This window comes from Procambarus clarkii, chromosome 31 (assembly GCF_040958095.1).
Source record: "Procambarus clarkii isolate CNS0578487 chromosome 31, FALCON_Pclarkii_2.0, whole genome shotgun sequence".
Taxonomy (NCBI): Eukaryota; Metazoa; Arthropoda; class Malacostraca; order Decapoda; family Cambaridae; genus Procambarus; species Procambarus clarkii.
Window position 1 is genome coordinate 32983485 of NC_091180.1, and position 10372 is coordinate 32993856.

General features: G+C 44.9%; 1 protein-coding gene across 1 annotated transcript in view; it reads right to left on the reverse strand.

Annotated features, from left to right (window-relative positions):
• The window catches only part of LOC138370256 (uncharacterized PE-PGRS family protein PE_PGRS54-like), a 29533-nt gene extending 19662 nt beyond the window's left edge, over positions 1 to 9871 (reverse strand). The window contains exon 1 of the mRNA XM_069334262.1: positions 9672 to 9871. Coding sequence (XP_069190363.1) covers positions 9672 to 9871 — 200 coding nt within the window. The remainder of the gene's footprint in view (positions 1 to 9671) is intronic.
• Positions 9872 to 10372: the final 501 nt, after the last annotated feature.

The window sequence follows — 10372 nt, forward strand, 5'->3', positions numbered from 1 at the left end:
GGAAGTGATAGCCGAAGCTATTGCTATGTTTGTTTCCTTAGTGTAGACTGCAGTGTGGAAACCTCCGCTCCTTTCCATGACTGTTACATCTAGAAAGAGCAGCTTCCCATCCTTCTCCATCTCGTAAGTGAAACGCAACACAGAATTCCGCTCAAATAATTCCTTCAGCTCCTGCAGATGTCTGACATCAGTACCTGTGTAAAATTGTCATCAACATACCTGCAGTATATGGCCAGTTTCAAGTTCATGTCGACTAAGACCTTTTGCTCGATGGTATCCATGTAGAAGTTCACAAACAGGACACCTAGGAGAACCCATGGCGACCCCCATCTACTTGCTTATACATGTGCCCATCCGGGCTCAAGAAGGGTGCCTCTTTAGTACAAGCTTGGAGTAGTTTCCTTAGAATGTTTTCTGGTATGTCATGAGGAGTACAGGCCGGATCACGATACACTCTGTCCGCTATCATCCCGATTGTTTCATCCACAGGTACGTTGGTAACAGTGATTCTACGTACAACGAGGCTTTTATCCCTGTGGCCCGTGTTTCCCGTAGTAAATCAACAAATTCCTTTGGAGACTTCAGGCTGAAGGCGCAAGGGACATAAGGAGTCAGCAAGCCGTTGAATCGCTTCGCCAGTCTGTACGTGGGTGTGGGTATCTGGCTGATGATTGGCCAAAGTGGGTTTCTAGGCTTATGTGTCTTGACATTTCAATTACCATCAACAGTGAAAAGAAACATAAGAAATATAATGAGAAAATTCATATTAGAATTATTAATCTTACTTTTTCGGTCATATTTTAATATATATATATATATATATAATATATATAATATTATAATATATATATATATATATATATATATATTATATAATATATATATATATATATATATATATATATATATAATTATATATATATATATATATATCTAATATATATATGTGTGTATATCACGAAAATAAACACGTGATTAAGAATGTGACAATGTCAGACCACGGAGGAAAAATGAAACAGGAAATTTCCTTAAGTACTTTCGTATATTAAATACATCTTCAGAAGGTCATTTTACAGATCGAGTGATGGGTATAAATAGGCAGGAGAGAGTGGTGAAGTAAGGTGAGGTACAATACTTGGACAAAAGTATTGTACCTCACCTTACTTCACCACTCTCTCCTGCCTATTTATACCCATCACTCGATCTGTAAAATGACCTTCTGAAGATGTATTTAATATACGAAAGTACTTAAGGAAATTTCCTGTTTCATTTTTCCTCCGTGGTCTGACATTGTCACATTCTTAATCACGTGTTTATTTTCGTGATATACATATTATATTATATATATATATATATATATATATATATATATATATATATATATTATATATATATATATATATATATATATATATATATATATATATATCTTGTGTGTATATCACGAAAATAAACACGTGATTAAGAATGTGACATGTCAGACCACGGAGGAAAATGAAACAGGAAATTTCCTTAAGTACTTTCGTATATTAAATACATCTTCAGAAGGTCTTTCTGAAGAAACCTTCTGAAGATGTATTTAATATACGAAAGTACTTAAGGAAATTTCCTGTTTCATTTTTCCTCCGTGGTCTGACATTGTCATATATATATATATATGTCGTACCTAGTAGCCAGAACGCACTTCTCTGCCTACTATACAAGGCCCGATTTGCCTAATAAGCCAAGTTTTCATGAATTAATTGTTTTTCGACTACGTAACCTACCTAACCTAACTTTTTCGGCTACCTAACCTAACCTAACCTATATTGATAGGTTAGCTTAGGTTAGGTAGGGTTGGTTAGGTTCGGTCATATATCTACGTTAATTTTAACTCCAATAAAAAAAATTGACCTCATACATAATGAAATGGGTAGCTTTATCATTTCATAAGAACAAAATTAGAGAAAATATATTAATTCATGGAAACTTGGCTTATTAGGCAAATCGGGCCTTGCATAGTAGGCTGAGAAGTGCGTTCTGGCTACTAGTACGACATATACACACACACACACACACACGGGAGGTGTCTTGCTGCTTAAGGAAGTGGTGGGGGACTGGTCACGATGTGCCAGATCCCCTAATATGCAGTAATAGCTTTATTAAACACCGAGTTATATTCTGTACTCACGAGCAAACACGCTCGGATCACCCAAGCTGTTACGCATGTAGCCACACACGCCCCTGGAGCCCAGAACACCTCGTGTGCCCTTACCGAACCAACGAGGTTCGTATGGTGGTGCTGGTGTACGCAAGTACACTGACAGACGAAATGTTACTTCGAAATTATTTCGAAGACTAGCAATTATGTATTGAATAGTCGAAGATGTCTTGACTTAATTGTTATGGCAGACTGAGGTTATGGTGGTGGTGTTGAGTGGTAGTGGTGGTGGTGATGAGTGGTTATGGTGGTGGTGTTGAGTGGTTATGGTGGTGGTCTTAAGTGGTTATAGTGGTGGTGTTGAGTGGTTATGGTGCTGTTGTTGAGTGGTTACGGTGGTGGTGTTGAGTAGTTATGGTGGTTGTGTTGAGTGTTATGGTGGTGGTGTTGAGTGATTATGGTGGTGTTGAGTAGTTATGGTGGTGTGTTGAGTGGTTATTGTGGTTGTGTTCAGTGGTTGTGGTGTGGTGTTGAGTGGTTATTGTAGAGGTGTTGAGTGGTTATGGTGGTGGTCTTAAGTGGTTATAGTGGTGGTGTTGAGTGGTTATGAGGTGGTGTTGAGTGGTTATGGTGGTGGTGCTGAGTGGTTATGGTGGTTGTGGTTGAGAGATTAAGGTGGTGGTGGTGTTGAGTGATTATGGTGGTGGTGGTGTTGAGTAGTTATGTGGTGTTGTTGCGTGGTTATGGTGGTGCTGGTGTTGAGTGGTTATGGTGATGGTGTTGTGGTTATGGTGGTGTTGTTGATTGGTTATGGTGGTGGAGGTGTTGAGTGGTTATTGAAGTGGTGTTGAGTGGTTATGATGGTGGTGTTGAGTGGTTATGGTGGTGGTGTTGAATGATATTGGTGGAGGTGTTGAGTGGTTATTGAGGTGGTGTTGAGTGGTTATGATGGTGGTGTTGAGTGGTTATGGTGGTGGTTTTGTGTGGTTATTGTAGTGGTGTTGAGTGGTTATTGTGTGGTGGTGAGTGGTTATGGAGTGGTGTTGAGTGGTTATGGTGGTGGTGGTGTTAAGTGGTTATTGTGGTGGTGGTGGTGAGTTGTTATGGTGCTGGTGTTGAGTGGTTATGGTGGTGTGTTTAGTGATTGTGGTGGTGGTGTTGTTGAGTAGATATGGTGGTGGTGTTGAGTGGTTATGTTGGTGGTGATTGGTTTGTTGGTGGTGTTGAGTGTTATGGTGGTGGTGGTGTTTAGTGGTTATAGTGGTGGTGGTGTTGAGTGGTTATGGTGGTGGTGGTGTTGAGTGGTTAGGGTGGAGGTGTTGAGTGGTTATAGTGGTAGTGGTGTTGAGTGGTTATTGTGTGTGTGTGGTTATGGTGGTGGTGGTGTTGATTGGTTGTGTTGGTGGTGGTGTTGAGTGGTTATGGTGGTGGTGGTGTTGAGTGGTTATGGTAGTGGTGTGTTGAGTGGTTATTGTGGTGGTGTTGAGTGGTTATAGTGGTGGTGGTGTTGAGTGGTTATAGTGGTGGTGGTGTTGAGTGGTTAGGGTGGAGGTGTTGAGTGGTTATGGTGGTGTTGTTGAGTGTTTTGGTGATGTTGTTGAGTGGTTATGGTGTGGTGTTTGGGTTATGGTGGTGGTGATGTTGAGTGGTTATTGTGGTGGTGTGTGTTGGGTTTGGTGGTGGTGATGGTGGTTATTGTGGTGGTGGTGTTGAGTGGTTATTGTGGTAGTGGTGATGAGTGGTTATGGTGGTGGTGTTGAGTGGTTATGGTGTGGTCTTAGTGGTTATAGTGGTGGTGTTGAGTGGTTATGGTGCTGTTGTTGAGTGGTTACGGTGGTGGTGTTGAGTAGTTTGGTGGTTGTGTTGAGTGGTTATGGTGGTGGTGTTGAGTGATTATGGTGGTGTTGAGTAGTTATGGTGGTGGTGTTGAGTGGTTATAGTGGTGTGTTGAGTAGTTATGGTGGTGTGTTGAGTGGTTATTGTGGTTGTGTTCAGTGGTTGTGGTGGTGGTGTTGAGTGGTTATTGTAGAGGTGTTGAGTGGTTATGGTGGTGGTCTTAAGTGGTTATAGTGGTGTGTTGAGTGGTTATGAGGTGGTGAGTGGTTATGGTGGTGGTGCTGAGTGGTTATGGTGGTTGTGGTGTTGAGAGATTAAGGTGGTGGTGGTGTTGAGTGATTATGGTGGTGGTGTTGAGTAGTTATGGTGGTGTTGTTGCGTGGTTATGGTGGTGCTGGTGTTGAGTGGTTATGGTGATGGTGTTGAGTGGTTATGGTGGTGTTGTTGATTGATTATGGTGGTGGAGGTGTTGAGTGGTTATTGAAGTGGTGTTGAGTGGTTATGATGGTGGTGTTGAGTGGTTATGGTGGTGGTGTTGAATGATATTGGTGGAGGTGTTGAGTGGTTTTGAGGTGGTGTTGAGTGGTTATGATGGTGGTGTTGAGTGGTTATGGTGGTGGTTTTGTGTGGTTATTGTAGTGGTGTTGAGTGGTTATTGTGTGGTGGGTGGTGGTTGGAGTGGTGTTGAGTGGTTATGGTGGTGGTGGTGTTGTGGTTATTGTGGTGGTGTGGTGAGTTGTTATGGTGCTGGTGTTGAGTGGTTATGGTGGTGTGTTTAGTGATTGTGGTGGTGGTGTTGTTGAGTAGATATGGTGGTGGTGTTGAGTGGTTATGTTGGTGGTGTTTTTGGTTATGTTGGTGGTGTTGAGTGGTTATGGTGGTGGTGGTGTTTAGTGGTTATAGTGGTGGTGGTGTTGAGTGGTTATGGCGGTGGTGGTGTTGGTTTGGGTGGAGGTGTTGAGTGGTTATAGTGGTAGTGGTGTTGAGTGGTTATTGTGGTGGTGTTGAGTGGTTATGGTGGTGTGGTGTTGATTGGTTGTGTTGGTGGTGGTGTTGAGTGGTTATGGTGGTGGTGGTGTTGAGTGGTTTGGTAGTGGTGGTGTTGATGGTTATTGTGGTGGTGTTGAGTGGTTATAGTGGTGGTGGTGTTGTGGTTTAGTGTGGTGGGGTTGAGGTGGTTAGGGTGGAGGTGTTGAGTGGTTATGGTGGTGTTGTTGAGTGTTTATGGTGATGTTGTTGAGTGGTTATGGTGGTGGTGTTGTTGGGTTCTGGTGGTGGTGATGTTGAGTGGTTATTGTGGTGGTGGTGTTGAGTGGTTTTGTGGTAGTGGTGATGAGTGGTTATGGTGGTGGTGTTGATGGTTATGGTGGTGGTCTTAAGTGGTTATAGTGGTGGTGTTGAGTGGTTATGGTGCTGTTGTTGAGTGTTCGGTGGTGGTGTTGAGTAGTTATGGTGGTTGTGTTGGTGGTTATGGTGGTGGTGTTGAGTGATTATGGTGGTGTTGAGTAGTTATGGTGGTGGTGTTGAGTGGTTATAGTGGTGTGTTGAGTAGTTGTGGTGTGTGTTGAGTGGTTATTTGGTTGTGTTCAGTGGTTGTGGTGGTGGTGTTGAGTGGTTATTGTAGAGGTGTTGAGTGGTTATGGTGTGGTCTTAAGTGGTTATAGTGGTGTGTTGAGTGGTTATGAGTGGTGTTGAGTGGTTATGGTGGTGGTGCTGAGTGGTTATGGTGGTGTGTGGTGTTGAGAGATTAAGGTGGTGGTGGTGTTGAGTGATTATGGTGGTGGTGGTGTTGAGTAGTTATGGTGGTGTTGTTGCGTGGTTATGGTGGTGCTGTGTTGAGTGGTTATGGTGATGGTGTTGAGTGGTTATGGTGGTGTTGTTGATTGATTATGGTGGTGGAGGTGTTGAGTGGTTATTGAAGTGGTGTTGAGTGGTTATGATGGTGGTGTTGAGTGGTTATGGTGGTGGTGTTGAATGATTGGTGGAGGTGTTGAGTGGTTTTGAGGTGGTGTTGAGTGGTTATGATGGTGGTGTTGAGTGGTTATGGTGGTGGTTTTGTGTGGTTATTGTAGTGGTGTTGAGTGGTTATTGTGGTGGTGGTGAGTGGTTATGGAGTGGTGTTGAGTGGTTATGGTGGTGGTGGTGTTAAGTGGTTATTGTGGTGGTGGTGGTGAGTTGTTATGGTGCTGGTGTTGAGTGGTTATGGTGGTGGTGTTTAGAGATTGTGGTGGTGGTGTTGTTGAGTAGATATGTGGTGGTGTTGAGTGGTTATGTTGGTGGTGTTGATTGGTTATGTGGTGGTGTTGAGTGGTTATGGTGGTGGTGGTGTTTAGTGGTTATAGTGTGGTGGTGTTGAGTGGTTATGGTGGTGGTGGTGTTGAGTGGTTCGGGTGGAGGTGTTGAGTGGTTCGTGGTAGTGGTGTTGCGTGGTTATTGTGGTGGTGTTGAGTGGTTTGGTGGTGGTGGTGTTGATTGGTTGTGTTGGTGGTGGTGTTGAGTGGTTATGGTGGTGGTGGTGTTGAGTGGTTATGGTAGTGGTGGTGTTGAGTGGTTATTGTGGTGGTGAGTGTTATAGTGGTGGTGGTGTTGAGTGGTTATAGTGGTGGTGGTGTTGGTGTTTAGGGTGGAGGTGTTGAGTGGTTATGGTGGTGTTGTTGAGTGTTTATGGTGATGTTGTTGAGTGGTTATGGGTGGTGGTTGTTGGGTTTGGTGGTGGTGATGTTGAGTGGTTATTGTGGTGGTGGTGTTGAGTGGTTCTTGTGGTAGTGTGTGTTGTTTGGTGCTGGTGGTGTTGAGCTGTTATTGTGTGGTGTTTGTTGAGTGGTTTGGTGTGGTGTTGAGTGATTATGGTGGTGGTGTTGATGGGTTATGGTGGTGGTGATGTTGAGTTTGGTGGTGGTGGTGTTGACTGTTATGGTAGAGGTGTTGAGTGGTTATGGTGGTTGTGGTGTGTTTATAGTGGTGGTGTTGAGTGGTTATGGTGGTGGTTTTGTGTGGTTATTGTAGTGGTGTTGAGTGGTTATTGTAGTGGTGGTGGGTGGTTATGGAGTGGTGTTGAGTGGTTATGTGGTGTGTTGAGTGGTTATTGTGGTGTGGTGAGTGGTTATTGTAGTAGTGTTGAGTGGTTATTGGTGGTGTTAAGTGGTTATTGTGGTGGTGGTGGTGAGTTGTTATGGTGCTGGTGTTGAGTGGTTATGGTGGTGGTGTTTTTGATTGTGGTGGTGGTGTTGTTGAGTAGATATGGTGGTGGTGTTGAGGGTTATGTTGGTGGTGTTGATTGGTTATGTTGGTGGTGTTGAGTGGTTATGGTGGTGGTGGTGTTTTGGTTATATGTGGTGGTGGTGTTGAGTGTTATGGTGGTGGGGTGTTGAGTGGTTAGGGTGGAGGTGTTGTGGTTATAGTGGTGGTGGTGTTGAGTGGTTATTGTGGTGTGTTGCGTGGTTATGGTGGTGGTGGTGTTGATTGGTTGTGTTGGTGGTGGTGTTGAGTGGTTCTGGTGGTGGTGGTGTTGAGTGGTTATGGTGGTGGTGGTGTTGAGTGGTTATTGTGGTGGTGTTGCGTGGTTATAGTTGTGGTGGTGTTGCGTGGGGTATAGTGGTGGTGGTGTTGAGTGGTTCGGGTGGTGTTGTTGAGTGTTTATGGTGATGTTGTTGAGTGGTTATGGTGGTGGTGTTGTTGGGTGGTGGTGGTGATGTTGAGTGGTTAGTGTGGTGGTGGTGTTGCGTGGTTATTGTGGTAGTGTGTTGAGTTGTTATGGTGCTGGTGGTGTTGCGCTGTTATTGTGGTGGTGTTGTTGAGTGGTTATGGTGGTGGTGTTGAGTGATTATGGTGGTGGTGTTGATGGGTTATGGTGGTGGTGATGTTGAGTGGTTATGGTGGTGGTGGTGTTGAGTGTTATTGTAGTGGTGGTGTTGAGTGGTTATGGTGGTGGTGGTGTTGAGTGGTTTCTAGTGGTGGTGGTGTTGAGTGGTATGGTCTGTGTTGGTGGGGTGTTGAGTGGTTCTGGTGGTGGTGTTGAGTGGTTATGGTGGTGGTGGTGTTAAGTGGTTAAGTGGTGGTGGTGTTGAGTGGTTTTGGTGGTGGTGGTGTTAAGTGGTTCTGGTGGTGGAGTGTTGAGTGGTTTGGTGGTGGTGGTTTGAGTGGTTATGTATGTGGCGTTGAGTGGTTATGGTGGTGGTGGTGTTGAGTGGTTATGGTGGTGGTGGTGGTGTTGTTGTTATGTTGGTGGTGTTGAGTGGTTATGGTGGTGGTGGTGTTGCGTGGTTATTTTGGTGGTGTGAGCGTGGTTATGATGGTGGTGAGTGTTGAGTGGTTATAGTGGTGGTGTTGAGTGTTTGATGGTGGTCGTGATGAGTGGTTATGGTGGTGGTGTTGCGTGGTTATGCTGGTGGTAGTGATGAGTGGTTATGGTGGTGGTGTTGAGCGTGGTTATGCTGGTGGTGGTGTTGAGTGGTTATAGTGGTGGTGTTGAGTGGTTATGCTGGTGGTGGTGTTGCGTGGTTCTCGTGGTGGTGTTGCGTGGTTCTGATGGTGGTGTTGAGTGGTTCTGGTGGTGGTGTTGAGTGGTTATGATATGGTACTGAGTCACTGTAAACCGAGTGCTAGAGTGCCCTATGTAGTCCCCATCTAAATCCAACTCCATGCACATACACAACCTAGAATTCTGCAATGCTGATTTGCAGCGCAAAAACAAAAAAATTACCAAATAAAGCACTGCTGAAGTTGTAGTGGATCACGGTAGTGGGACTCGAAGCCATCTTTTCCAAGACGGTCGAGCCAGACCTCTCTATTATCTCCAATTTTTTCAAGACACATACCTGCTTCTGTGACTTAGTCGTGTGTCTGTGTAACTCAGCGCCTTTGCTTGCCTCTCTTTCGCTTTGTGCTAAATTTGCGGCTTGGGTGATTATTTCTGCTTTCATGGAAGAACCAGACTGATGTTGTATGTTGATGGCATAGTGTGGTGGCCCACTGTCACTACTAGTGATGCTACAGGCTTGGTGTTGGCACTTATCTTCCTTTTATTAATAATATACTATAAGAGCAAGAAGACCGCCAGGCTGCTCATCAAGAACTCTCCTGAGACCAAACAAACCTCCTTGAAAGAGACAAATGTTGTCTATTCCTTCACTTGCTCACTTGGGGACTGTCAGCCCCAACGTATTCAATATATAGGCAAGACAACAACCTACCCTTCAAGACGCCTAACAATGCACAAGCGGCAACAACCTACCCTTCAAGACGCCTAACAATGCACAAGCGGCAACAACCTACTCTTCAAGACGCCTAACAATGCACAAGCGGCAACAACCTACCCTTCAAGACGCCTAACAATGCACAAGCGGCAACAACCAACCCTTCAAGACGCCTAACAATGCACAAGCGGCAACAACCAACCCTTCAAGACGCCTAACAATGCACAAGCGGCAAGGACCGCGGCAAGGCCAACACCAAGCCTGTAGCATCACTATAGTGACAGTGGGCCACCACACTATGCCATCACATACAACAACAGTCTGCTCTCCATGAAAGCAGAAATAATTACATATAATCTCTACACATCACTAGAGATATACTCACAAACAACACCAAAATAACGGAGAGATACCGCGATAACAGAAGACTGGGCATGTTCGAGGCATTATATATACAGCACACCAAGCCACGCACCAATAGCCAACTACCACCACATTACACTCTGCCACCAACGTCCAGAATACGACGGATCACACAGCACACTGCACCAGCCATCATGTCAACACCAGCCATCATGTCAACACCAGCCATCATGTCAACACCATCCATCATGTCAACACCATCCATCATGTCAACACCATCCATCATGTCAACACCAGCCATCATGTCAACACCAGCCATCATGTCAACACCAGCCATCATGTCAACACAGCCATCATGTCAACACCAGCCACCATGTCAACACCATCCATCATGTCAACACCAGCCATCATGTCAACACCAGCCATCATGTCAACACCAGCCATCATGTCAACACCAGCCATCATGTCAACACCAGCCATCATGTCAACACCAGCCACCATGTCAACACCAGCCATCATGTCAACACCAGCCATCATGTCAACACCAGCCATCATGTCAACACCAGCCATCATGTCAACACCAGCCATCATATCATGTCAACACCAGCCATCATGTCAACACCAGCCATCATGTCAACACCAGCCATCATGTCAACACCAGCCAATCATGTCAACACCATCCATCATGTCAACACCATCCATCATGTCAACACCAGCCATCATGTCAACACTAGCCATCATGTCAACACCAGCCATCATGTCAACACCAGCCATCATGTCAACACCATCCATCATGCCAACACCAGCCATCATGCCAACACCAGCCATCATGCCAACA